A 27,376-nucleotide genomic window follows, 5' to 3' on the forward strand; every position below is an offset into this window, starting at 1 on the left:
ACTGTTACACTGACTTTCTGCTCCACCATGCTGGAGAGTGTGCAGAGGAGATGGCCTGTGTCAGTCCTAAGCCCTTTTCTGGAAAGCTCCCTCTCTAGTAGGTGTGGCCGCCTGTGGTGGGACCTATCAGTGCCTGTGCAGTAGGAGCTACACGAGGGTGTAGAGGAGTAAAGAGATTCAGGGACAAATGTAACTTCCTCACTGGTCTTGGGTAATGCAAGCAGAAAACCACATCAGGAAGAAAGAAGACATGGCCACTACATGTGCTCATGAGCCCTGGGATGTTTGGACTATGAAAGCAGCCATCCTGGGGGATAAGGGGAAAGGAAAAGGAACATCAAACAGCCAGTTGTATCTATTATCTCCTTCTTGGCCTGCTCCCTTCCCTGTAAGCCAACTGTTAACTGTAGGTTTCTAGGTGTACCTAAAGGATCTGCTGCTAATTTTTGGCCAGTCTAAAACAGTGAGTGAGTGCCTCCACCACCTGGATAGACTTGGCTGACTTCTGTCTGTCCCTCAATACAGCTCAAATATGGCCTCCCTAACTCCCCAGGTTAGACTAGCTTGGGACCTCTCCCACGTTCCTCATTATCCTAGCACAGAAGGGGCTAGTTTTCGTGATTTCTTTCCCTCAGGATCCTGGGACTCTTCAGAGACAGTGCCTAGCATTTACTTTTCCTTCCAGGAATACCCTGGGGTGGGGGAACCAGTTGGAACAGGGCTTCTTAACCTTGGCTGCAGGATGGTACAAAACCCTCAGAAAGTGCAGGCAAGTTGTGTACAAAAACATGTATATTTTTTTTGGTAAGAGCTGCAGCTTTTCATTAGATTTCCAATGGAGTCTATGACCCAGAAACGTTTAAGGACTTCTGTCGTAGACAGAAGATTCCTCATACGTGCTTGTGGAATGAATGGCAGACATGTACACTGGCCAATTTGAGTTTTCTACTAAAATTCTAATTTGTTTCCAAAGAACTTCTGTGTAAACACCTCAAAGAGAATAAGAGACATTACAACACACACACACACACACACACACGAAAAACAGATAACAAACTGGAACTTTTGCTGCTTTCCTTACCATCATTCAGACCACTCAGAGCCTTGGCCTGAGTTTCGGCTTTGATAGGAGGAACTGTTTTCTCTTCATCTCGAGTTGCCTCAGGTTCGGTTTTCTTGACCTGGAGTGGATAGCCACTGCTGACCAGCCAGGCCTTCAGGTGATCTATGTACTCTCTCCCAAACAGAGTGGAGTCCTCGAAGTTTGGAAATGAAGCAGGAGAGGGAGCTATATCTTGGAGACCGACAGCTTCTAAAATTTTCTCTTGCCGGAAAGAAGAGGCCAAGGAGAACGTCTGTCCCAAAAGGGCCAAAGACTTCCGGCAGAGAGAATTGGTGGTCTCCAGGGCAACAGCTAAGTCCAGGGGGTTAGTGAGGGTTTTCATTTTGACACTCAGCTCATAGGCATTGCAGGCCATGAGCAGGGGTGTGACACTCTTCAGAAGCCGGTCTTGAAGTCTCATTATGTACTTGTCAAAGGGCTTTATGATTTCGAAAAAGCAATTTTTGGTCTTCACAGCACCTTTGTCCAAAAGCATGTTTAAAAACTCATTATCGACTCTGGGTGTTTTCAAAGCAGAGTGCTTTAAAAATTTGATAGTAAAAAAGCAAAAATCTCTGTGCTCTGGTTTTAAGGAGCATTTGAATGAGGCGAGCATTTTAGCACAGGTTTCAGTTTCAAGTTCAAAGAGAGTCTGGAAAAGCTGGGAAAATTTAACATCATCTTTTATGGTATGGAATCCTGCCCATTTGATTATTTCTATCCCAAATCTTGAAAAAACATCAGACTTATCTATGAGGTCGAAGCTCATCTTTCTTCTGGGGAGCCGAAAGTCCTTCAGATTGAGCCCTAGAGGGATCTTCTGAGTAGGGAATTGGATATCTTCAGTCCCTGGGTTTGTCCCTAGGGTCACATCAGAGCTTGGGGTGGTTTTCTGAATTTGGTTAGTGCCCTGAGTTTTGGGAGTAATACGATTTATAGTGGGTACTTTTTTCGTGCTCACACTTCTCAGCGTGACAAGTTTCCCGACTCCCCCTTTAGGTGTGAGCAGGCCCTGAGTCTCCCCTTTTCCTAAGAGTGCACCCTCCTGGTCAACGATGTTTAAAACTCGGCCTCTGCCCTGGACTTGGCCACTGCCCCTGAGCACAGAGTCTGCCTCTCCTGGACGGTCCACATCATAATCGCGACTTTCTTTCTCCAAACACTCTTTCTCAATCAGCCTGGAAGAGCCAAAGTCTCCCAGTAGTGCAGAAGGACCAAAATTAAATTCCTGTGACCAGGATTCTTGAGGAACTGGGTGGCCAAAGTCTTGTTCCCAAGAGCCACGAAGTGTAAATTTCCAGTCTGGAGAACGGAAATGTCCCAATTTCCGGTGGCCAAAGACCTGGTCTCGGGAGTCAGAGTGGGAAAATTCCAGATCCCGACCACATTCTTTACGAAAGTAGTTGTCTTCACTTACAGAAGGGTTACTTGATCTGAAGGAAGGCCCTGGAAACACATCACCTCTCAGGCCTTCTCTCCCAGCATCGCGAGAGTGACCTACGGATCCACCCAGAGTGTATCTGCTGTCACTGTGAATGTCATCATACATATCTGCTCTGACTCTTGGGACTGTCCTTAGAAGATCTGAAATAAACAATCCAAAAGGAAACACAAAGGTACTTTAGACCAGAGCCTGCAAATGGGCAGTCTACAGACCACCAGCTAGCTGGAATGCTTTATCTGCCTCAGTGCATTTTATAAATTCCTATTTGTTGCCAACATTTAAAACATGTGTGGCTTCCTTTAAACATCTGGGTTTACTACTTATAAAAACAAAGACCTACAAGCACTGGGTCTGCATCTGCCTTGATGACAGTGCACCAAAGCTGGGCCGTAGTGTCCCTCACTCATTCAGATCTCCAGACCTGGCTCAGCAGGCATCTTGTTTACGCACTTTAAGACTCAGGGAAGGGTATTTGGTCCTCAAATAACCTAGACTTCTTTACTGTGACTGGAATACTTGTGTATCTCCACCTCTATCACACAGCACACAGGTTTTCTGGAGGTTACCAGCCCCTCTTGCCTCCTAGTAGGGACTCTCGGCATACAGTGCCACTGAGGCAGGAGCCACGTCTGACACTGTACCCACCACAATCAACCAGGCCACAGCTGAGCATCTGACCCAAAGCTGGCTGATACACTCCCTTGGAAAGGTCCATTGGGCTAACCAAACCTCTGAAAAAACAGACTGAAGCAGATAAGAGGCAAGACAGAACCTAAACAAACCATCAAGAGAATGAATAATGTGCTTTTGTCCTCCTCTGTGTAGAAATGAAAACAGGAACCTATATTTGCATTTGCTTATTCACATATAAAGAAACTCTATAAAAAGCTAGGAACAAAAGTGAACTATAGGCCTCAGGGAGACTTTGCACAGAGTGCCTTTCTAACTTTCTAGCCTTTGAATCATATTCTATTACCTAGTCCAATGAAAAGGAAAGGGAGAGAGAGATGCCAGGACATAGTAATGGGGTAAGAGGCTACAGGAAGCCAAATCTTTGTATAAATTCAAGTTATTTACTTAACAGTACTTACTGAGTACCTACTGTGTGTGGGCACTGCTCTAGGCAGGGAAAGGAGACAGCAAAGTCTCTAGTCTCCTGGACTTGTCACTTGTATGAGCCAACAAAAAACAAAAATCCATTAGGTATAAGGAAGTATCAGTAAGAAATATCAAGCAGGTAGGAACTTGAAAGAGAAAGCCATTTTTAGACAGGCTGGTGGAGGAGGGCAGCTCTGACAATATATTGAGCAGTAGAGGCCTGATATAACGGGCCATGCCATGCAGTTATGGAGGAAGCATGGGATCGACAGGGGCAGAACATGCCAGAAGGGAATAGAGGGAATGAGGAAAACGTGGTAAGGCGGCTCCTAAATTCTGCTGCACATTAGAGTCCCTGGAGATCCCTGCCACACATCCTTAATTAATTAATTAGCATGGGGTTTGACCTGGGCATCGGAGTTTTTAAAAAAGCCCCAAATAATTCTAATACGCAGCAAATTTCAGGAACCACTACAACAGGAGATGAAAACAGAAGTGAGTTATCAGATCAAGTCAGGCCCTCAACAGGATGCTGGAGTGTTCTTTGAGATGGAAAGCCAGAGCAGAGGTTTGACCTCACTGGCTACTGTGCAGGGAAGAGATCAAAAGGGACAAGAGTGGATCTGGATGTTCCAGCAAGGAGTCCACTGAGATAATGCAGGTACTGATGGCTACTGATGGTGTGGTGATGGCAGCAGCATTAGAGATCGAGTGCTTTCTTCACAGTGGGGTTTTCTGATGCCTTGTAAACCAAGGCATTGGAAAAGTGCAGAGTAGAGCAGAGACAAAGGCCAACTGATGGACCATGCAGCTCTGTGACAAAGAGGTGGTTTCAGAACCACCTAGCACCCTGCTTGGTTTCTAGCTTCCTTTCCCCCAAACTTTGTTGAGATAATAAGATATGTATTGGTTTTTGAGTCTCTAGATAAAGATATGAAGATTTAGATTTCCATATACATAAAATGTGTATGTACATATGGATATGTTTGTGTGTGTGTATATATATATACAGGTAAGTATTCAAGATTACATAAATATATTGCTAAAAGAATTGAAGAATGCAGACCACCACAAATATGGTTACCTCTGAAGGTTAAGGAAGCAGCTAACAGGACTTCTATGTTTTACTCTTAACTACTTCTGAATTCTTATATCTTTTACAACAAGTACTTCTCTGTGTACTACTCATGAAATTTTTGGTAAATCAGAATGAGGAGACAGCCTCTGAACCTTGGTTTCTCCTGGTCCAAAGCATGTAAGAAGTTAGCTCTACTTCAAGCACTTAAAACTCAACCAACATTGAGAAATCTTCCACCATGCCAAGGCTGGCTCAGGGGCTAGTACAGCAATGAGCAGCACAGACCTAGGGACAAGGTCAGAAGGAGGCCAGCCCACAGCAGAGGAGTGAGTGCACAGCGTACTTCCCTGTAGCTGGGAAGGCAACAAATCAACCTCAAGGCCTGCCGGGGCTCCCTGGGAAAAGGCACCTGTGAGCTGGGTCTTAGAGTATCTCAGAGAATCAACCAGGCAGAGCTGGGATAAGGAAGGATTCAAAGCATAGACAGGTAGCACGGTAGCACTAAAACACAAAGCTCAAAGCAGAAAGTGAGGGTTGGGAGGCTTGCGTGTGGTAGTGAGGGACCTCCATGTCATCCTGCAATCATTTTTGAGTCTGCTGGCAAGGTGTTTCAAAACTTTTCAAAGGAAAATGTTTTCAGGCAGGACCTACTCTTAGCAGCTCAACAGGCCCTCCCATGCCTTCCTATCTTGTACACACCACTGCTCCTGTACTGGTTTGAGGATGTACTCCGAAGTGGTGAGCCCTGAGAGCTCCAGGGCCTTGGCCAGAAATGCTGGCATTAACAGATCTGTGGTGAAAGCAGATTTGAGGGAGATGAAGCCAGAAGGTGAGAGACCGTTCAGGAGATTATTTCAATAATCCAGGTCAGAACTCTTAAGAGTTCAAACCTGGGCAGTGCTGGTGGGGATGGAGCCAGGAGATTGATTCAAGAACCCTTCTTTAGGTAGCAAAGGGAATCTGGGGAAGAGAAGCTCCAGGCAATGACAATACCTTCTTCCCACCCAGAGGAAACTTCATTTCTCCTCAAAAAATATGGAATGTAGGATCCTAGAAGTTGCACCGTTTGTTCAAGGCACTGAAATCCTCCTGCCTCAATCCTAAATGTCCCATTACTGCCCGGCCCCTCCCCCAAATCAAGCACTTTAATTTACCTTGAGCTTTAAACTGCAGAGCTTCGCCTGCAGCCTCACCACTGGGGTCCATATGATATCGGTTAGCCTTTTCTTGTAATACGGCATCAAAATTCTCCTGTGCAATTCGCCTTGCTGCCATGTTTCTCCAACCTATAGTGAACGGGGGAAAAAAAAAACACTAAAAATGACAACTAATGCTTACAGAGCCTGCTATTTCACCTAATCCTCAAAGTAATGAGGCAGTAATTCACAATCTGGCATGGTAATTCAGAGAGAGGTTGGATTATTTTATGGGGCCTCTGCTCTCATGCTCACAGGTGTGTGTTGGTTGATAAGAGCAAGGTAAGCATGGTCATCTTGGACAAGTTATTTAGCTTCTCTGAGCCCATTTCCTCAGAATCTTTTAAAAGAAGCTCTACGAAAGCAGTGCTTATCTCCTGGGGTTGCTGGAAGACTGCATTAAGCAACACACGTAACTGAACATAACAGTTTAGGGGAATGGGAACATTACCCCTGCACATGGTAGTTAGGAAAGATGTTACTGCTCTCTTTTCCCACAAAGGGCCAAGAAGCTCTGAGAACTGACTTCCCCTCTGAGAGAAGCCTCTCAAGGAGTGAGTGGAGGAATCCCCTGAATAGTGACAATGAGCTAGTGACAGAATTGTAAAGGAAGGGACTCCCATGATTTCATGTACTTCTTGCAAAAACCAGTAAAAAAGTGGGTCCTGTTACAAATGACATTAAACAGAAGAGCAAATGGGAGTCTCAGGCTATGTGACCCACCAAGGTTAGCCAGCCTGGACTGGAACCTAGCAAACAGGGCACTGGTAGTGGCGATAAAGTCCTGAAGACTAAGTAGAAAGACGTAGAAAGACTGAGAAAGAGCGACACTGAGGAATCCAGTGACAGCCAGTCCTTAATCAAGATATTCCTTCCAACTTGAAATCTCTAATGTAAGATCCAAGCCTGGTCCTACCTTAGTCTTTCTTATAACGATCACCCCCTTTCTATCCTTCGGCCCTCTTCCTAGGGCTCCCTTGTTCTCTCCTGGCAAAGGGCAGGCTCTCAGGGACAGGCGGCCAGAAACCAAATCAAGAGACCTAACCTTTCTATGCCTCTGTTTCCCCATCTATAGAATGGGCAGCGAACGGTAGGGGCTGCTGTAGGGAATGAACCCGTTAAAAAGGGCAAAGGGCCCGATACAGAGCCTGGCCCCCGGGATCGCCTCACAAGAAGGGCCGCTCCAGGTTCGGGTAGAATGAATGAGCAAGGGAACGAATGAACCTCTTTGAGTGCGGCCTGCCTGCCTCCTGGTCTCCGAGAACGAAGAAAAGGGGGCGTCGGGCCCGGGAGGCCGCAGACGGCCCCTCGCGCCAACCCGGCCGGGGCGCGGCCGCCGCGCAGTCCGAGGGCCGAGCCAGCGGCGCAACCGCGGGGACGCGGGGCCCCCAGGGGCCGAGCCCGAGTCCCTTACCCCGGGGCCCTCCCACCGACGACGCCCGTGCCCGGGCCTCACCCCGAGCCCTCCGCGCGCGGAGCCGCCCCCGCCGCCGCCTCAAGACACCTCAGCCGTCGCCGCCGCCGCGCGAGGCGGGGACATGCAAATGAGCCAACGGTCGCCGCAGCGCCGCGCAGGCGCACGCCGCCGCGGAGCCCTGGTGCTCAGGCACAGGCGGCTGCCGCCGCGCCCTGTTGCGCAGGCGCACTGCCCGTTTCTTCAGGGCGGACTCTCCTGAGAAATATCTTTTTGTTGGGGGAGGTGACAACAGAGAACAGCCCGGAAAAAAGCAGCAGAGACGTCGCCGTTGCGCACTTATTGGCTCTCCTGGCTTTACCTGCGTTCGCGGTTACCCTAAGTCACTCAGGGTGCGGTTCGCCTAGCTGAGGGAGGATAGGCGAGCGGCGCAAGCGCGCCTGCGCGCCTACGGCGGCCGGAAGGGGCCTGAGGTGGCGCTGCCGGTGACAGACGCTGAGCCCCACCCTTTCTCACGTGGCCGAGAAAACCGGGTGAGAAGCGGCAGCCGCCGAGATCTCTCGCGCGCGGGGCGGGGAGTGGGCGCCGCAAGGTTGGGCTGGTGACCGTGTGCCGTCCCGGGGACTTGGTTTTGGGGAAACAAACATTCGCAGAATCCTCCCGGGGACAAAATCCTCCACGTCACTGGCCTCCGCTTTCTTTTCATTTTTTTTTTTTTCATTCATTCAGTACTTGTGTACTGACTGAATCCCTGTTGCGTCCCCAGCCCTGTCCTAGAAAGTGGGGAGAAGGTAGAGAACAAAATGGACTGGGCCCAGCTCTCATGGAGGTTTAATTTCGTTGGGGATGAGGCTAGACAGTACAAACAAATAAATGAACCAAGTCGCTCCAGGTAGAGATAATATTCAAATATGGAAGGAGAGCTGGGGCTGCTTTAACCAGAGTGATTATGAAGGATGTCTCTTGGATAGCTGAGAAGGTTGAGAAAGAAGCAGGGAAGCACAGGTGTGGAGGACTAGGCAGGAAAAGCGCTTGTTAAGAAGACTGGTTTTTGTTGTGAGAGGGTTGGGACGGCCACTGCAGGATTTTTAGCAGGTGACTAAAGTGGTCTCTGTGGTGCATAGATGTGCAGGGTGTGGCAGGGAGGAAGCAGGCAAGGCCACCCATTGGGGAGGACAGTGCCTGAATCGGTGAATGTGGCGGGTGGAGGAAGATGAGAAATTATTCACAGTCCCCGATGTTTCCGCGCACCATTTTCTTGATGAGCAGAACCCTGGCTGTCAGTTGGAGGTCTTGCTAATTCCCTTCTTTTCCCTCAACACATTGGACCCATCGTAGGGGCTGCTAATTTCTCCCCGCTCCTGGCTCCGTCTCTTCCCCAGGTGGCTCTCAGGATGACCATCTTCAGACACCATCTTTCTCATGCACTCTAGATGGATACTTTCATCCCCCCACTCAGCCTCATGCCAGACCTAGGAGATCCCAAAAGACTATAGGGGTGGTCCCAGAGCCAGACACTGATCTCCCCAGCTCAGGGAACTCAGGGCTGGGTAGAGGGAGGTTTATGGGGTAGGGTAGGGGATGCTGAGCAAAGCCAGAGAGCACAGGCTCTATCTGAGTGGCCAGGGAAGCTACCCAGGAGGAGGCAGCCTAGAAGTGCTGACAGAAGCTCCTCAGAGGACCCAGGTAGAGGAATGGTGTTAATGAGGCAGGTTTGCCTGATGGCCAGGCCTCTTACTGCCTGTATGACTTCTGGCAGTTTCTTTCTGAGTTTCAGATTCTTCATCTGTAAAGTAGGCATAATAGCAATTCCCCTTATAAGACCCTGCCTCTGTGACAGAATGGCCACTCACTGGGTCTGAAGCACAGCCACTGTGATGGAAGCAACATCAGGTGGCAGAGCCAGGAGCAGAGTCCTTCCAGTGGCACCATCACTAGCCTGGACTCCCCACTGAGAAACTTTCGAAACAGAAAATTCTTAATATTGTTTTTCACCTTTGACCTTGAAAACCCTTAGCAACTCCTAAACAGGCTCCCTGTTCTGGGACAGAAAGGAGTGGGGAACTATTTGCAAGGGAGCAAGGTGGACTGTTTGATACCCTTAAGCTCCCCACCTTCACAAATATACTGGCCATATTACCTCCTAAGCACAAAGGAAAGGAACTAATTGGTAATATTTATTGAGCTTTTACTCTATGCCAAATCCTGTTCTAAGTGCTTTTTAGGAATTAACTGATCGAATTTTCACTATTGTCCTATGAGGTAAATTCTGTGTTTATTATCTCTGTGTCACTCATGAAGGAATCGATGAACAGTAAGGTTAAGTGGAAGACCTGAGATTTGAGTTCCCCTGTGGGCAGTTGGCCCCAGATCCTGTCCTCCTTCCCCTGGAGTGTTTGTACAAACACAGATGGAATATTCACATCCTGTGCTACTTCTATAAAGAGTGTGGGCTAGAGTGGCCTATTTCTCACATGGCCCATATTTGCACTCAGATTTTTGCTACATTCCCATACTGCTGTCCTAGTACCCCCGTAACCTTGTCCCCCTAACACACTTTATGTGTTGTGTGATTCTGGAATGGACCCAGGACCTAAAAAAGACATTGTTTTAAAAGACCGTATAAGACAATTGAGGAAGTTGATCGGGGACCATACATTAGAAAATCATATCAGTGTTAAATTAACTTCCCTGAGTTAAATTTCATGCGTGTCCATGTGCCCTCAATTTCCTATAAACTGGTCATTAGCTCAAAAATTGCGTTGTTTAGTATGGTAGCCCCATCACTTGTGGCTATTTACATTAAAATGAATTAAAATTAAGTAAAAATACACGTTCAGTTCTTCAGTCGCACTAGCTACATTTCAACTCCTCAGTCCCACATGGATAGCACAGATGCGTAACACTGTTGTTGCACAGAGTTTTACTGGATGTGTGGTCAGATTCAAATCTGAGGTTTTGGCAAGATTTCACAGGTGCATTTCATTCTGGTCAGGAGGCAAGTGGTGTTAAGTTTCTCTTTCGATAACATGAAATCATACAGTCATGCAGTGGACACAGGTACTGTTCACCTGATGTCTGATTCACCATTAGTTTTACACCTTGTGGTTTTGCAGCCTGCAGGGATTATTGTCTAGATTTGTCCTGTTTGGTCAATTAGATGAAATTCATCTACGGGCAGAACTTTCCCTCATCCTCTCTATATAACCTGGTACCCACTTGTGTGAGGGAAGCAGGATAAATGCTGGATTCTTTACTTGCCACTTTTTAGAATGAGCTGGGTTTGTTTTAGTACTATTATGAATGCATAGATTTTGATTTTGATATCGATTTTTTTTTTCTAAATGCTCACTTATCCCATCTTTAGCTAGTGGGCACCCCTTAGGGTTTGTTCCTAAGTCCTTTTATAGGACTCAGTGGTCTTTAGAAGCTTCCTTGCATCCTGTTCTCACAAGATGCTCCAGGTTCCTCTGGCCCATTTCCTGCCCAGACCTGGAACCAGCCATTCCTCCAGGAGCCCTGGTTATGGTATTTAGAGTCTATAGTTGGTGTTTAGGGTGCCCATTGCTGCTGTGATATCATTTCTTCTAGGCATTTTCAGTTGATAAAACAAGAAAACTGTGAGGTTTTTTTTTTTGTTTGATTAAGAGGATATAATGAGCGTGTTGATACTTCCAATTTAAATTTAGGAATTCTGAGTTTTTACTTCTTTGTTTTTCTTATAATTTTCTTTTATGCTGGTACCTAATGACATAAACATTGTTACTTATTTACTACATCTATGATAGTTTCAGAATAACATTACTAATATTTCCAATAACATGATTAGTGGAAACTGTTGAAGATTCTCTTTTGTATTTCATACTACCCTTAGCATATATTCCAGTAAGAATATATGGTTCTATCTATCACTGTGTTTTAAAATCACATGAAGTGATCTGATAGGTGCAGAGACACTATTAAACTCATGGGCTTCATTTTACTCTTGCTTTTTAGGGATTGTTTTTATTTTTATTTTGGTTTATATTGGTTTATTTCTTTTCCTAACCACATAAAGCATTTACCTGGGTTCCAAATTCAAACCTGTAATACAAGGTACATTCAGAGAGAACAATCCAGCTTCTATTCCTTTTCCTTACCACCTTTTTTTTTTTTTTACCTCCCCTTACAGGTAAGTATTTCCATTAGTTTTTGAATTATCCTTCCTTTTTATTTACTTATTGTTTTTAATTTTATTTTAAAATTTTATTAGTATAACAGTATACTATTATAACATTATTTTATGTAATTATGCACAAATGTAACTATATAATAAAGTAATATGTAATTGCATATAATGTATGTAATATATTATAATTATATAACATGACTATATTATAGAATTACATATAATACTAGTTTATTATTTTATATAATGTTATAGTAAACCATAATACTATTAAGCTATTTTATTTTTATTGCAATTTTTTTATATTATTATAAGGAAATACATTATATTAACAGTACCTTTTCTTATAAAATGTAGTAAACTACCTCTCCTCTTCTGTACTTTTAGAAGTTCTAGGGATGTTGGGCTATCACCCTATCCTATGATCCAAGTTGTAAGAATTTTTCCAGGGTGGTCATACAGCTTCAGCCCCAGTAGATCCTCCTTAAATTGTGGCCAGACTCCCAGCTTCCCTCCTGCCCTTGATGAAGCTTTCTTCTCACCTTAACTTTTTAGCTCAGGAGCATCTGTCAGGCGCCTGCAGCCCCACATGGGAGGAATGAAGATGGCCTCCAAGCACATCACCCAGGAGACCTTCGATGCAGCTGTTCGTGAGAACATTGAGGAGTTTGAGATGGGGCCAGAGGAGGCAGTTAAAGAGGCCGTGGAGCAGTTTGAATCACAAGGTAATGTGGTGCGGCTCTGTCCCATTGCTGGTTTGGCTGTTTGCCTGACAGTTCCCTCTGGTCCATGGCTCTTATTGTGCAAGAGTGCTGTCCTGCTGTGGCTCCATCTCACCTGGTGTGGCAGCCCTGGGCCCCTTTACTTCTCCACACTCTGCCCCAGGCAGGCTGGACACCTGTTCCCACCTTGCTGGCACCTACCCTCTACTTGCCTGGATCTTACCCAGACATCTACAGGGCTGGATCCTTCTAGGTGGGTCTCATTTTAATTGTCACTTCCTTCCTGATTCCCCTACCCTCCCCGCAGGGGTTGATATGAGCAACATTATAAAGATGGCACCCAAAGTCTCTGCGGATGGACCCCAGGAGCCCACACATGCCATCCTGCAGGTAGGAGGGGGCAGCCCATGTGGGCAGGGCTGATCTTACACGCGTGGTTCTATACCCATCACCTTGTAACAGTCTGTCAGGGGCACCTTTCCCCTGGTTCCCAGAGAGCAGATGCAGGCTCTATAGGTCAGGGCCTGCCCAGCATGTGCAGGCAGGCCTGAATTTGCAGCCAGGGCTCCCTGAGTCCACATCCAAGGCCTCATGGGTGGGCAGCACTTATGATTGTCCCTGGTGTTAGGAGCTTTGGGGTAGAGGGCACCATGGAGGAGCCTCTCTCTGGCCTTTCTACCGATGAGTTTGCTCAGAAGGAGTGGGATTATAGTAAGGCTGTCACCTATTGAGCACTGACTGTTTACTGGCACATTGCATCCTGTCCCCTTAGCATTTAAACTGGCCTGTAGAATAGGTAATGTTGTCCCCGAATTACTGATGGGGAAACAGAGGCTCAGAGCCTGCCCTTGCTCTCCAGTGACCCAAACAAGGAAAATACAGCTCACAGAGGTTAAGACTTTTCATTAAGGTCATCTATCAAACTGTGGTAAGCTGTTGGTAAAACAGCAGAAACTTCTAGTGTTTATTGAGAATAGGTTTTGGACTCACTTCTGTGCAAGGTGCTTTTCTTGTGCTATTAGTTGTTCTCTCAAATACACTTGCAAGGTTGGGATTATTATCCCCATTTTACAGATGGGGAAATTTAGATCCAAAGAGAATAAAATGACTCTCCTGGCAGCGAGAGAGTGTAATAAAAGAGGAAGTTGGAGGAGACAGCCCTGGGTATGATCCCAGCTCTAAGTCAGGGTGCTTACTTCTCCTTGTCATCAGGGTCCCCACCATCTCCTGCCTTTCAGAGGTTTTATGAAATCATCTAATTGTTTTCTTTGCCACTAAGGATGAATGTATTTTAAAATGAGCTTGTCTTGTGGTTCATCTTTTTTTTTTACTGATTTGTAGATGCCCTTTATATATGAAGGATCTCAGTAACAATGGTCTCTAGCAATCATTGAGTACTTCTGAAGTGCTCTGCATTGTGGTAAATGTTTAAAATGAGTTATCTCAACCTGTGATTAGTCTATTTTGCTGATCAAGAATCTGAAGCTTCTCAAGAATAAATAATTCTCCTATAGTCACAGCCAGTGAGGAGCAAAGCTGGGACCCAGACCCTGGTCCCTCTCCCAGGGAAGCCAAGCTCAGAGAATAGCTCAGCTGTTTTCTACCAGCAGTATAGGAAACTCCTTGTTTGTTTATAGCTTTTGCTCTTTTATTCTTCTTAATTTTACTTTTAAATTTTTATTTTTTGTCTACGGCCATGCCACCCTGAACAAGCCTGATCCCATCTGATCTCAGAAGCTAAGCAAGGTTGGGCCTGGTTAGTACTTGGATGGGAGACCACCTAAGAAGACCAGGTGCTGTAGGTGTAAAAAAGGAAAAATAAGATAGTAAGTTGACAAGGTCCTTGCAATCTATGAGGTCAACCAAGGGTTGCTTTGCCTAAAAAAAAAATAAAATTATATAAATAAATAAATAAATATTTATTTTTCATTAGAGAAGAACATGAATATGTTTTTAGCATAAAAGATTCAAGCAATACTCAAGCATTTATAGTAAAATCTGAAAGTCTCTGTTCTGTACATTCACCAGCCTCCTTCTTACCCTTCCCTGGGGATGATGTCACACACATTGGTGTTCACATCTCCCAGCCCTGTTCCTACCTTACAACTGAACCAACCTCTTCTCACATGCCCATGGCACTGTTGACCTCTGCTTATGTGTCTCAGTTCTGATGCACAAAAAATGCTTATCTGTGGAGGGAAAAAAGATACAACTCAGTGACGCCTTTTGAAATGAATCTAATAGAGTTATGAAGTTTGTTGCAAACAGACTTGTAAAAATAAAACCAAGATGAAGTGTCGGAACTCTGAGTAGAAAGTGAGCCTGGCCAGTTTTATATGTGGGAAGTGCAGAATAAAAGCTGCCAGTCAGAGAGAATGACTGTAGGGTTTGTAAACAAAGCCCTGTCACCAAGCGGAGTTGTCACAGGTGGAACACAGCTGGCTCTGCCACATCCACGTTAGCAATTGTTCTCTGCTCAACTAGCCTGCTGAGTGTCAGGTTGCAGGCAGTACCTAGCAACCATGAAGACAACAGATCAAGAAGAGATTTCTCATAAATCTCTTTGATGGATACCAGTGTGCAAATATTGGTTGTTTCTTATCCTCTCTTATCTAACTAAACATAGAGTAATTGTAACTCAAGTAGTGTGCGTTATCAATGGCATTTGTGTCATATGCTTTTCAAGTTTCTTGCAGGGTTCCTGCTAAAATGCCACAACCTCCATTTGTTTGTTTGTTTGTTTTTATGGTAAAATAGTCAACATAAAACCTACCATTCTAACCATTTGTACGTCCACAGTTCAGTGGCATTAAGTACATTCACATCATTGTATAGCCATCACCACCATTCACGTTTAGGATTCTTTTATCTTCCCAAACTGAAATTGTCTCCATTAAACACTAACTCCCATTCCCAACTTCCCCAGCTCCTGGCATCCACCATCTACTTTATGTCTCTATGAATCTGACTACTCTAGAGACTGCATATAAGTAGAATCATATAGTACTTACTTTTATGACTGGCTTATTTCACTGAGCATAATGTCCTCAAATTCATCCATGATGTAGGATATGTCAGAATTTTTTCCTTTTTATGGCTGAATAATATTCCATTGTATGGATGGACCACATTTTGTTTATTAATTTATCCATTGATGGTCACTTGGGTTGCTTCCACCTTTTGTCTATTTTAAATAATGCTGCTCTGCACAAGGATTCTCTTTGAAACCCTGCTTTCAGTTCTTTTGAGTGTATACCCAGAAGTGGGTTTGCTAGATCATATGGTAACTATACTATTTTCCAAAGAAGCTGCACCATTTCACATTCCACCATCAATGAACAAGGGCTTGAATTCTCCACATTCCTGTCAACACTTGTTATTTTGATAGTAGCTACCTTGAAGGGTGTGATGGTATCTTATGATTTTGATTTGCGTTTCCCTGGTGATTAGTGATGTGGAGCACATTTTCCTGTGGTCATTGGCTACTCATGATTCTTCTTTAGGGGAATGCCTATTCAGGTTTCTGCTCTGGTTTTAACCTATTCTTTAATATTCAGTTTCATTGTAACATATACTCATTTAAGTCCACAAATTTGGCTCAGTGAGGGTTGGCTAACAGGCATTCTCGCCTTTCAAGGTAGTCAAGCAAAATCAAAGGCGTTTGGGCTGATGGCATTTGTAAAATCATCCTCACTGGGTGGGGTGCATATGACTTCAGAAACTCCAGGGGTGCAGATTCGCCTTGGGCTCCTGCTAAGACAGGCCCTGAGGTCATGGAGTTGAATAGCAGCTAGACTTGTCTGTACTATTCAGATTGTTTTTTCTCATCATTATTTTTTCCCCCAAGGTCTTAGAGTTGAATTTGAGTGAATCAACAGTGTGGTTTTATTTGGCAGATGCTCAGTAAATATCTGTGGAATGAATGAGAGAGACAAACAGGAGACATGTGGTGTGAGCAGATCTGGTGAAGGCAGCTTTTGTCTTTGGAGAGCTGGCCATTGGAGAGTGTGTTGGTTAGTTATGACCACATAATAAACAACCCAAAAATTAGCCATTTCATTGTTTCTTATAGTTACACTGGGTTGCCTGAACTCAGCTGGATGGTTCTCCTGTTAGTCTCACGTGAGGCCACTCAGGCAGTGGCAACCAAGGCCAGAATGTTTAATATCTCTGCACTCATGTGTGTGGCTCCTTGGCAGGGACACTAAGAGGTCTGGGCCTTTCCCTCTATGTGGCCTTTGAATCTCCTAGAAGCATAGGTGTGGGAGCTGCCACCTTTGGAACTGGCCCCACAGAACTTCTGGTGCAGGCCCAAACCCCAGAGGTGGGATCCTATAGAAGTGCAGCACTGTTGCTGTGGCCCTCTTTGGGCAGAGCTGACACTGAGGTTTCTCTCGTGTTCCCTAGGCCCTGGACAACCTACAGGAATCTGTTGCCTGCTCTCACCCCCAGGAGGTATCAGCACACCTTGCCCGCTTTTGCGAGCAGTGCAAGCAGAATAAGGCCTGCCGCTTCCTGGCAGCCCAGAAGGGTGCCTACCCCATCCTCCTCGCTGCCTGGAAGCTGGCTGCAGTGAGTGACCAGGGCCTCCTGCTGCAGGCCCTCAATGCCCTGTCAGCCCTGATTGACAGTCAGCCCGATCTCCTAGACACCCAGGGCCTGAAGCTGCTGGTGGCCACGCTGGCCCAGAACACCGAAGTGACGGATCTAATCTGCTCTGGGATCCGCTGTGTACGCCATGCCTGCCTGAAACACGAGCAGAATCGGCAGAGCCTGGTGAAGGCTGGCGTGCTGCCCCTGCTGACTGGCGCCATCACCCGGCATGGCCACTGTGCTGATGTGGTCAGGGAGGCCTGCTGGGCCCTCCGCATCATGACCTTTGATGATGACATCCGTGTGCCCTTCGGCCATGCCCATGACCATGCCAAGATGATTGTGCAGGAGAACAGAGGCTTGAAGGTGCTCATCGATGCTGCCAAAGGTAAGAGAGCAAGAGTTAGAGTTAGAGCTTAGGACTGTTTCAGGCATGCTTGGCTCTAGGCTCCACTTGACTTTCTTAGCTTTGTCCTACCTACATGGCAGCCCTTGTGGAACAATATTCTTACTCCTAGTTGTTCTGGGAGAGGTCCAGGCCAGCACTCACTGGCCAAGACCAAGTCCTATGCCTATGTCTGAAGCCATTTGAGGAGGCAGCTTGGCTCTGTCCAACCACAGATTGAGAGTGGGGTAGGGAGAGCTCCCCAAAGGGAAAAACAAAGGTGTTTCTCAAAGATGGGGGAAATGTTGCCAGCACTCACTGTGACCAGTCCCAGGTGGCAGTTTACACTTCGGGTGACACTTGGCCACAAATTCTTATTCATGTATATGTTTTTGACTCGGATGACAGTCAGATCTCAAAGCACCAGCCCCCTGTTCACTGCACCCACCAGAAGAGGCCTGTCTGGGGTTCAATGCACAGAATAAGCTAGAAGAATGCACAGAATAAGCTAGAAGAATGAGTTCCCTTTCCTAGCCTGCTTGTGGCTCTGGCTCCATGGCCAGGCCTGTGTGTAGGTTGCCAGCCCTGTTGGCCAGGGATGTGGGCCTGCCTCAATCTCCCCTCCACACCCCCAGAGAGGGTTTCCAGTTGCGCTTAGAAAGGTCATTCCCACTCCAAGACTGTAAAAATAGTCTTGGATGTTTTATTATAGCACTATTACGGTTTTCTTTTTTTAGGTGATACCGTCAGTTGGTCTGGAATTTATCTGGGGCGTAGCAAGTTGGTGAGGCGGGAGCAGGGCCCCTCTTGTGTCTTCCCCAGCAGCCAGCAGGAGGCACTGCAGGTTTGGGCAGCCCCTGGTATTCACTAAAGCTCTACTGGGTCAGGCAGCCACCAGGCCAAGGCAGAGAGTAGAGCAAGATCTGCACCAGAACCACTAGCTCTGAGCCAGAGCAGTGGCTGATCCTCTGCCCCCTTCTTATTCCCACAGTGCCTCTCTTTCCCTCTCTACAGCATTCCCTGACAACCCCAGTGTCTTGAGTGAGCTCTGCAGCACCTTGTCCCGCCTGGCTGTCCGCAATGAGTTCTGCCAGGAGGTCGTCGACCTTGGGGGCCTCAGTGTCCTGGTGGCCCTGCTGGCCAACTGCAGTGACCACCAAGTGGGTATCCAGAGCCATCTTAGGGTGTGAAATCCCCTTTGCCTCGGTTTTGATTTGACATTTTTCTCCACACTTGGGGGAGGCTCAAGCCTCCCAGGGAACTCTGCCTTTTGGGCCCCTACCAGCCACACAAGCCCGAGTCAGAACACACTGACCCTGTCTGCTGACTTCAGAACCAAAGTGTGGTTTCTCCTTCTCATTGATCCATGGGTTGAGAAAAAGTTTGCGGACAGACAAACCCATCCACCCTCTCTTACTGGCCTTTAGCACCTTTGTATTTTCTACCAGGAGTGGGAGGAATGAGAGTGGGTGTCATGGGGCCTGGCCCAGACCCTCCACAACACAGCAACCAAGCAGCACGCTCCTGGCACAACAGGAGGGGGACCAGCCAGGGGTGACCACCTCATGCTTTCCATGCAGGACCTTGTGAAGCAGGTGCTGAGTGCCCTGCGGGCCATCGCAGGCAACGATGATGTGAAGGATGCCATTGTCCATGCCGGCGGGACAGAGTCTATTGTGGCTGCCATGACCCGGCACCTGGCTAGTCCTCAGGTACCACCTATATCTGTGTGACGCTCTTCCCATTTCCTCAAGTGGAGGTGAGGGAGAAGTGGGGTTAGGAGAATGGGGGTGTGGGGTGAGATTGAATGATATTTTTGTCATCCTTGTACCATTCCTGTTATTACTGAACCCATACAGCCCAGATGAGGTCGCAGGGCACTCACCTTGGGGAGCTGATGATTGTTGGGGTCTGTTGGCCTGGTCTCAGTCATCCCTGTGACCCACCCTGCAGGTGTGCGAGCAGAGCTGTGCAGCCCTGTGCGTCCTGGCTTTGCGTAAGCCAGAGAACAGCCGGGTCATCGTGGAGGGCGGTGGAGCTCAGGCCGCACTGGAGGCCATGAAGGCACACCCACAGGAAGCTGGCGTGCAGGTGGGCATGGGGGAAGTAGGGGCAAGAGACTGGTGGGGGCCAGACAGAAGCCATCCCCATCATAGCCCAAGACTTACAGATTCTTCTTTTCAATCACTGTAGTCCTGTAGCTACATCCTATCCTCCAGAGTGTACTGTCTCTGCTGTTTTGCTCTTCCTGCATTTGATCTTTCCTAGCAGGCCCTTTGTAGAGATCTAGGGAGAAGGAGGGGTAGGGGAGAGCAGATGGGGCTCTGCTGGGGTTTGGGGCAGTTCTAGCCCTGCCTTGGTCTGCTGTCCACGCCTCACTGGGGAGTAGGCAGGGCTGAACTGTAGATGGGGCCATGCGCAAACCCTGGTCTGAAACCCACACTCCTCCCTGAAGCCCTGGGCTCTCCCACCTCCTACTCTTGCACGCCCCCAGCACTGGGGCCTCCTCATGGGCTTTAGACACACCAGGCTCTGGGCCTATTATGGCCTTCACTCTTCTGGTCCCTCCCCAAGATGCCATTGCCGTTGTTTGGCCCATCACCTTGTCCTCTCCCAACCACCCTGGTGGGAGCCCCTCACACCTCACCTGCTCCTCATCTGCTCTCCTGCTGGTGGTGGATGCCTTGTTGTGGGGCTTCTAGACACCCACGCATATTAGATATGCAGGATTGCAAATGTTGACTGAAGGAGTAACAATGTAATTGAAGGATGGGCCTTGTGTACTCCCCCTTTTCCCACTATTTTGCTGCCCTCCCCTGGGGCCCATGCCAGAGTCTATGAGACTGAGGATTCACACCTGAGGGATCAACCCCACCTGCCAAGCCCTTGGCCATCCTGAAGTTTAGTGTCCTCACCTGGGAGATAGGGGATTAGTCCTGCCTCCATACCTGCCGAGAGCATGAAGTGAAGAGATGCCTCTGGCCTGATGAGTCACAGTATAGAACCTGAGGAATGCTGGCTGTGATCATCATTGACCGATTGCGTTATGAAGAGGACCACTAGGTCAGAGTGGGCCCTACCCCTGGGCTCCACCCACCTTCTTATAGCCCTCACCTGCTTTCCCTTCCAGAAACAGGCCTGTATGCTGATCCGAAACCTGGTGTCCCGTAGCCAAGCATTCTCACAGCCTATCCTGGAACTGGGGGCGGAGGCACTCATTGCACAAGCCCGTGCCATCCACCGAGACTGCGAGGACGTGGCCAAAGCTGCCCTGCGGGACCTGGGCTGCCGTGTTGAACTCCGAGAGCTGTGGACTGGCCAAAAGGGCAACTTGGCACCATGACCCAGCCTTGGTCTGGGCCATGAGTCTGGGTGAGTCGAGTGACTCAGGAAATGGGGAGATCAATGCATGTCCTGCCCCTCCCCAGATTCCTCCCCTCACTTAGTGAGAGGTGTTTTCTGACAGGCGTGGAAAGGGAGCACCCCCTTATAGTGAGGAGTCTACACTAGGTCCTATGTTCCTCTCACCAGCTGACAGTGTTGGTGTCACCTGTCGTGCCCATTCCCTAAGCCCTCTCCTACCAGAAGGGCCTTCTCAGTGTTCCTTGGAGCAAAGAGCTATCTGAAATTTGGCATCTACACTGGCCAGTGGCAGAGTGGGGCAAGAATCCTGCTCCTCCCCCTTGAAGTCCATTCTGGCCCTGCTCTTGTTTTTTTCATATTTGAAATGGGTCACAGATACCTTGCTCTGCTGGCCAAAGGGCAGGGACTGAGGCTGATCCACCTCTGGGGCCCCAGGGCAGCCAGTGGTGCGTGGTAATAAAAGACTGTTGGTCGAACGATTGAGGATAGTTGTTTGGGCAGGCCATGGGGTCGCTGAGGAAAGCAGAATGGTTTTGAGAACAGCTGGAATATAGGATCCAGTGTTACCCTCAGACAGTCTGTTGGGATCACAATCGTATGAGTCTCGGGTCTGTGGTTGCCAAGCTTGTTATTTCTGAGCCTGCAGATGGGGAAACTGAGGTTCAGAGAGGGAAGGTGGGCTGCCCAAGCCACCCAGCACCACCTTGGGGTGCTGGAGAGCTCAGCATCCAGCCTCCACTCAGCTATGTGCCTTTCAGCAAGTGATGTAACCTCTTTGAACCTCAATTTGATCCTCCATAAAACAGGGAGTGTGGGGAGGGATAGAGGCTCCCCCCCCGTGTTAGAGTAGACTGGTATATGCGAGGTACCCAGTTGTACTAGCTTCACCTCAGTAACCCCGGGAAGACTCTCCTGCACTCTCTCTCCTGGCCACATTAAGGTCCTTGCCTGCTGGGTGGCTTGGGCAGCCCACCTTCCCTCTCTGAACCTCAGTTTCCCCATCCATAGGGTGGACATCACTGTTGCTGCCCCCAATGCCCACTCTATCCCCCAAGTGTTCTGGTGGTCCCCAGGCAGCTGTGCCTGGCAGACCCCAACTCTCCTTCTCTGCAGTCACTTGGAGGGTATATCGTGGTCACCTGACCGCTCATGCATTCTGCGTTGCCCCATCAGCATCAAAACAACCTTGAGATCCCTGGTGGGTTCCAGGCACCATACCCGGCCCCTCTAGCTTGAACCTCAGAGTTCCTTTTCTCTCTCAGAGCCCTGACCCCACTGATGGTCATTCACTTCCTCTAGCCTGAGAAGGGCTCCAATTCTACCCTTGACGTCAGTGCAAACCCTCTTCCCAGAAGGCTCCTGGCTTCCATGGAAATTGGTTGGCTGACGCACATAGCTGTGGAGGCACCACCTCCCTGTGGTGTCTAAGTCTCCTTTGCCCCCAGCTGGCAGGTCCTGCCAGCTCAGTGGGGCTGACGTGAACCTGTCCTGACTCCCATCACCATGTACTTGGCTAGTGTGCAAAAGAAGGATCCCTTGCCTACTCTTGGCTGCCCTGACTTTGACTTCTGAGTTGGCCACATTTGTGACCTTGGGTAGTCTTCAGGCCCTGTGAGCCTCATGTTTCTTTATATGTCACATGGGAGGTAGGTGCTGCCAGCTAGTTTCTGAGGAATCCTGAAATGCTGCCCATCTCTGTTCTTAATCTGCCCATGACTCCCCATTGCCCTCCCCGTAAAACCAAACTGTCCTCCAGGTCCTGCCCACTTCCCACCCTTATATTTCCCATGCTACCTTTTAATCACAGTTCCAGCCACACCAGCCTCCCCACCTCAGGGCCTTTGCACATGCCGTGCCCTCTGTTTGGAGCACCCTCCCCCTTAACCCTTTCCCTTTTCTGGCACCCCCATCCCTATCACCCCTTGTGTTGTGCCTCTGACCCTATCTGAGTTCCCCTTGTTTATATGCTTTCCTGGTTGTCTGTCCCCCACTGCCCATGAGCTCCATGTGGGCAGGTTCCTGTCTCCCTGCTCTGTTCCAGTTTCCTATAAACATTTCTGAACATATACCTGAATAATAAGTACATAAGGTGGTTGGAGGGAAGACCTCCTCCACAGCCTAGGGCTCTCCCCTGGGCTCCCAGCCAGCCTTCTGGCTGCAGGCTTCTTCAGGGAGGGGTGGCTCCAGTTTATCAGTCCTTCCCACCTTAGTCTGAAGAAATGGGCATCTTCAGTGGATATGCTGTTTGGACATCCTCAGGCTGGGTATCACTGTGTCCAGCTGAAGACCCTATGTTTCACAGAAGTTGGCCATGCCTGGGTTCCAGTTCTTGCCCTGCCACCTCAGGTGAGCCTCAGCCTCCTCATCTGCAAACAGGTTAAATGTCTGTCACTGTACTGGGCCATAGCCCCCTATAAGGCCTGCCTGGGGCTATGCCCCACACAGTACCCTGTTAAGGAGCACTCACTGACCTTATCACTGACATCAAAACATGGGCTGAGGGAGACACCACTGCAAGGAAAGTACCAACACATTCAGGTTGTGTCTTTGCTGCTGGGTGCTCTTGGATGAATGGCCTGGCCTATCAGAGTCAGGGAGACTGAGTGAGATTGCCTTGAGACTGTTAGGATGGGCTATAGTCACTGTTGTGTCTAGGACGTCCCTCTAGCCAGGGAATGGCCCAGGCTCCTGGGTTTTGAACACATCTCTGAGAGGCAGTGCCTGTGAACCCCACTTTCCAGATGAGAAATAGACTTGCTGGTATTTGGGGGACCATAGCAGGATGAAAATCCAGCTCAATCTGCCTCTGCCTCCTCCTCTGTTGCTAGCGTTGCTAAGCTAATCTTGGGCAAATGGCTCTCTAGTCTCGGTTGACTAAGCCCTGTCACAGGATCCAGGCCTGGCTCACTGCTGTCATGTGAAGTGATTCCTGAGATCCCCAAAAGGTAGAGGAAATTAGGGCAGAGAAGCAGTGTCCTGCTCAGGGGCAACCAGGCCAGCTCAGAAGAGCTGGGATCCTGGGCACCCTGGCCAGGCACAGCCAAGGCACCCATAGTGGGGGTGTCAGTTGCTGATGCCAAGGGGCTTTGCCTGCCATTGTTGGAAGGTGACGGCAAGGTTGTCTGGCACTGGTCTGCTGACAAGCAAACAGAAGCCAGAGCCCAGCCAGCATTTCTGGCACCATCAGGAAAGGCAGCTGGATGCTGGGCCACTGCCTGACCCTTGCCTCAGTTGGCACTGTTTCTGAGGGTGCTATGGGACTTTCCAAGAGCCTGGTGCCTCCCTCCCAGGGCCTGGCAGGTAGGTGCTATGGGTGGGGACTCCTCTGGAATTAATATCTCCCTCCTCAGGCTGCAAACCACACCCATAGTTGGTCTCTGTCCACATTGCATAAAGTGCTAGTTACAGAAAGGGAAACAGGCCCCAAAACAGTTTGTCCATTACAAATGCTCAGTGAGTGCTCAGTTATGTTTTACTTTCATTCACTTTGTTAACGCCGGGAGGTAGTTGAAGAAACTGAGGAAGGGAGTTCGAGTCACTTGCTGAAGGACATCAGAAAGAGCAGGGATTCAAACTCAGCCCCAGGCCCTTCCAGCAAGGAACATTTGTTACACGAGGCTGGGTTTTCTCACCTGTAAAGTGGGCACTGTCACCCCATGTGGAAATCACATGGTGACATGATGTTTGGGAAGTGCCAGGCCTGGCAAGGACTTGACATTCAGTAGATGTTCGGCAGATTCTGCTTCCTTCTTTTCTCCAGAGGACAGAATGTAGACCAGGGCCTTGATGTTTCAGGAAGCAAACCACAGCTGAGAAGTATAGGAGAGGAGGTAGGAATATTATGGGAATATCGGGAGTTAGATGGTGGCCTGGGTCTAGTGACTTTCATGGTGTGAGCCCCAGTCATTTCCTCCAAGGAGGCCCTTTAGATTAAGCACTTAGGCAAGGTTTGTACAGCCCTGAAATGTGAGCCCTTATTAAGGCCTAGCTCAGCCTACCTCAGCCTTGCTCCCTCCCAGGACTCCCTGGTTCTGAACTGGATATCCATCAACCCTTGGCTGCACCTGGAGTAATAAGAGCCAGTATCTGGGATTATTTATATCCCTCTCCACCCTGGAGATTAAGGGAGTCAGAGAAAGGGGTGGGCTTGGGGAAGGTGCCAGTGACAGCAAAGCACTGGATGGCAGATGGCTCCCTAAACTGTTGGTATCTGTCTGCATAGAATCCCATGAATCATAGCTCACAGGCCGGATGTGACCTGCTGCGGGTTGAAGGCTTTCACCAGAAGGTCAAGGTGGGGGCCGAGATATAAGTTCTCCCCGGGAAGAAACCCCGGAGAGGAAAGATTAATGTATAGAAATGATTGTCCCTTGAGGAAACAGACTCAAAGTGCCTAGGGTTGTGCAGTGGGTCAGTGATTGGACAGAGATTGGAACCGAGGTCTCTCAGGCCTGCAGTGGAAGTTCTCTGATACTGCCTTACCTACCTTCCAAAAAGCAAGCTGCCCATGTACCACAAAACAGTTTGTCCATTACAAAAGCTCAGCGAGTGCAAAGTGCTTGACCTCTTTGTGCTCTGGTTTCTGTAAAGGGGGCCAATGGTCGCTTTGAACTCCTGGGATTGTGGTTAGGATTCACAAAAAGCATATATTTCACAAAAGGCTTATCCGGGAGGAGGCAGAACTGGGATGCCACGGGATAGTGGGACAGAATGCTTGCACTCAGAAAAGTCAAACACTTCCAGAAAAATCACAAAGCGCGTTGAATGAGAATTTTCGTCATCACAATAACTGAACTGCAGAGGGCGAGCCTGAGTGACTTTCAGTGAGTTCGCCCTCCCCCTGTCGTTTGCAAAGGAATAGTGGGGACTGAGGGAATGAAAGATTATCTACGAGTTCTTCGGCCGTGATGTCGCAAATTCTTTCAACACAGCCTCAGGGTACCCTGCACAGGTTGTCCGAAGCCACCTCTGGCTGCCAGGCTCAGGGCCAAACTCTGCACCTTGTACGCTCCAGCTCTTCCTGGGGCGCACCGCCTACGGCCCCTGCGACTGGCCGCCAGGCCTGCCCATCTTCAGTTTCGCAGCCAATTATCGTCGCTCTCCAGGCTACTGCCTCCATTCCTCTCGCACCAGTCATGCCAGCCACCTTGGAGCCCTCTCTTGCTCCCCATCGATTGGTGGTCAGACTGCCTGTCTTCTGCCAGTGCTCCAATCCTTGCCTACCTCCAGGCCTGCACCTCCCAGCACCTCGCACCCGGCGAGACCACCTCAGGGACCAAGAGTGTCTCCCAACAGCCCGCCTCTACCCCTCAGCGATTGGTTTTAGGGGCTGCTTGTCTGCTTTATGCTCACCAATCCTTGCCGTCTCGAGCGCTGATTGGCCATCATGCAACCAATTGGAGCGCGCCAATGACCCCTCCCGCGGCTCACTCGGGGAGTGTGCGAGGCGGAGCCGTGGCGACTGGAGGCGGCGGCGGCGACGGCGACGCGTCCCAGCCGGTGAGCGAGCGCGGGGTGCGCAGGGCGGTGCAGGCGTAGGGGGGCCAGTGCCCCTTGGACCGAACCAGGGCGAGACACGGCCCTGTCATGGGTCTCAGGGCGGAGACGGACGAGGCGGGGTTGTGACAGCAGCGTCGCAGGGGCAGAGAGAGGTTAGAGCCCCCCAGTTCCCCACACCCAGTGTCTGGTGTCCTCTGAGGGCCCTCACGGCCGGGTCTGAGCCCCTCATCGTCAGCCCACGCACATCTGACACTGCGTCCCTTCCTGTTGGCACCCCCCCAACATACACCTGAGACTGTCTGCCTCGCCATCATATCCCCCACATCCCAAGATTAGGTCTGCAGCTCCCACACACCTGAGTCTGCCCCACTGATGGCCCCCTCACACACCGGACAGGGTGCCCCACTCATGGACACCCTCCACATCCCCTAAGACTGTCTCACCAGATGACACCGCACACCCTGAGCTGTCTCCTCCCTACAGCACTGCACTCCCGTGCCTCCACAACTGGGCCTGCATCTCCACACCGACACTTGAGCCTGTGGCCCAAACTCACATCTAGGCCTGCTGGTATCCCTTCACTTACTTTGTTCACATCCAAGTCGGTGCTACTCTCACTGCCCTACCCTTCAGCAACTTGAGTCAGGACCCTCAGGTACTCCCCATCCCCACCTGTCCTGTGTCCCTAGCAGCGCTCCCTCTCTCACACACCACCAGTCAGTGCACCTGCCCATACTTTCTTCCACGTGCACCTGTGTTTGTGCCTCTCTCTGTAACTCTCACCCTCCCAGGTCCTTCATCTTTCCAAACCTTACTATCTCAGGATCACTGCACCCTACCCACCCACCCACCCCCCACAAAGAAAAGCCCACTCAGATGTTATCTTTTCATTTATGATGGTTCATAAAGTGATTTCTGAGTTTAGAATAATCCCATCCCAGACAAAAACAGAATAATCTCTATTTATCAGCAACAAACCTAAAGTGACTTGAGTTGGGGAGGCAGAGCCCACCCCTCCTAGAGCATTACTGACCCTTCTCTGTGGACCTGCCCCATTTTTTGCCCATCTGTTGTGCTTATCTCTGAGAGATTGGCAGAGGAAGGGACCCCCACCCTCCCTGCAGCTGTTCCTCAGGCATCATGACTAACTGAATCTGGAAAGACTGAGCTGGAAGAGTGGCCCCTGGTCGCTGCTGGAGCATGTGTCTCTGGGGAGTCGGGGGGTTAGGGGGCACTGGGGAACGGGGCTTCAACACATGGAGTGCTGCTGCTGGCAGGGTCACCTGGGAGGGAATTGCCAGGCCTCTGGCTCCC

General features: G+C 49.1%; 3 protein-coding genes and 1 non-coding gene across 19 annotated transcripts in view; 3 read left to right on the forward strand and 1 right to left on the reverse strand.

Annotated features, from left to right (window-relative positions):
* SUGP2 (SURP and G-patch domain containing 2) overlaps positions 1-7,806 on the reverse strand; it is a 24,131-nt gene extending 16,325 nt beyond the window's left edge. For 9 of the 14 annotated variants that reach the window (XR_005653919.1, XR_005653917.1, XR_005653918.1 and 6 more), the window contains exons 1-3: positions 7,375-7,480; positions 5,877-6,008; positions 1,082-2,686 (exon numbers count right to left, since the gene is read on the reverse strand). Coding sequence is in view for 9 of the 14 variants with exons in the window: in XM_039867947.1 (XP_039723881.1) it covers positions 1,082-2,686; positions 5,877-5,997 (1,726 nt within the window). In the remaining 5 variants the exon portion in view is untranslated. The other 5 variants (XM_039867938.1, XM_039867939.1, XM_039867942.1 and 2 more) reach the window with 5 other exon arrangements.
* Positions 7,726-21,039, forward strand: ARMC6 (armadillo repeat containing 6). 2 transcript variants are annotated; one of them, XM_039867949.1, is made up of 8 exons: positions 7,726-7,865; positions 12,056-12,225; positions 12,530-12,612; positions 16,630-17,203; positions 18,215-18,360; positions 18,781-18,912; positions 19,154-19,291; positions 20,331-21,039. In XM_039867949.1, exons 2-8 carry the CDS (start codon positions 12,090-12,092, stop codon positions 20,541-20,543), a joined length of 1,422 nt encoding a protein of 473 aa, XP_039723883.1. In that variant the 5' UTR covers positions 7,726-7,865; positions 12,056-12,089; the 3' UTR covers positions 20,544-21,039. The 2 variants fall into 2 exon arrangements, with proteins under 2 accessions (XP_039723883.1, XP_039723884.1); XM_039867950.1 differs by lacking the exon at positions 19,154-19,291.
* Positions 13,909-14,027, forward strand: LOC120606671 (5S ribosomal RNA). Its single transcript, XR_005653945.1, has one exon. It is a non-coding gene; the product is annotated as a 5S ribosomal RNA (ribosomal RNA).
* A 4,137-nt stretch (positions 21,040-25,176) lies between the features above and the next one.
* Positions 25,177-27,376, forward strand: part of SLC25A42 (solute carrier family 25 member 42) — a 31,920-nt gene continuing 29,720 nt past the window's right edge. The window contains exon 1 of one of the 2 annotated variants that reach the window (XM_039867952.1): positions 25,177-26,062. In XM_039867952.1, coding sequence (XP_039723886.1) covers positions 25,471-26,062 — 592 coding nt within the window. In that variant the 5' untranslated portion in view covers positions 25,177-25,470. The remainder of the gene's footprint in view (positions 26,063-27,376) is intronic. The other variant, XM_039867951.1, reaches the window with a different exon arrangement.

The sequence above is a fragment of the Pteropus medius genome, unplaced genomic scaffold, assembly GCF_902729225.1.
Source record: "Pteropus medius unplaced genomic scaffold, Ma_sr-lr_union100, whole genome shotgun sequence".
In the NCBI taxonomy this organism is placed as follows: Eukaryota; Metazoa; Chordata; class Mammalia; order Chiroptera; family Pteropodidae; genus Pteropus; species Pteropus medius.

Bases quoted from the DNA above. Each gene is read 5' to 3' on its own strand.
- ARMC6 (XM_039867949.1), top strand. From the start codon at position 12,090: ATGGGAGGAATGAAGATGGCCTCCAAGCACATCACCCAGGAGACCTTC. The intron at 12,226-12,529 runs GTAATGTGGTGC...CCCTCCCCGCAG, and splicing joins GGAGCAGTTTGAATCACAAG to GGGTTGATATGAGCAACATT. The intron at 12,613-16,629 runs GTAGGAGGGGGC...CGTGTTCCCTAG, and splicing joins CCACACATGCCATCCTGCAG to GCCCTGGACAACCTACAGGA.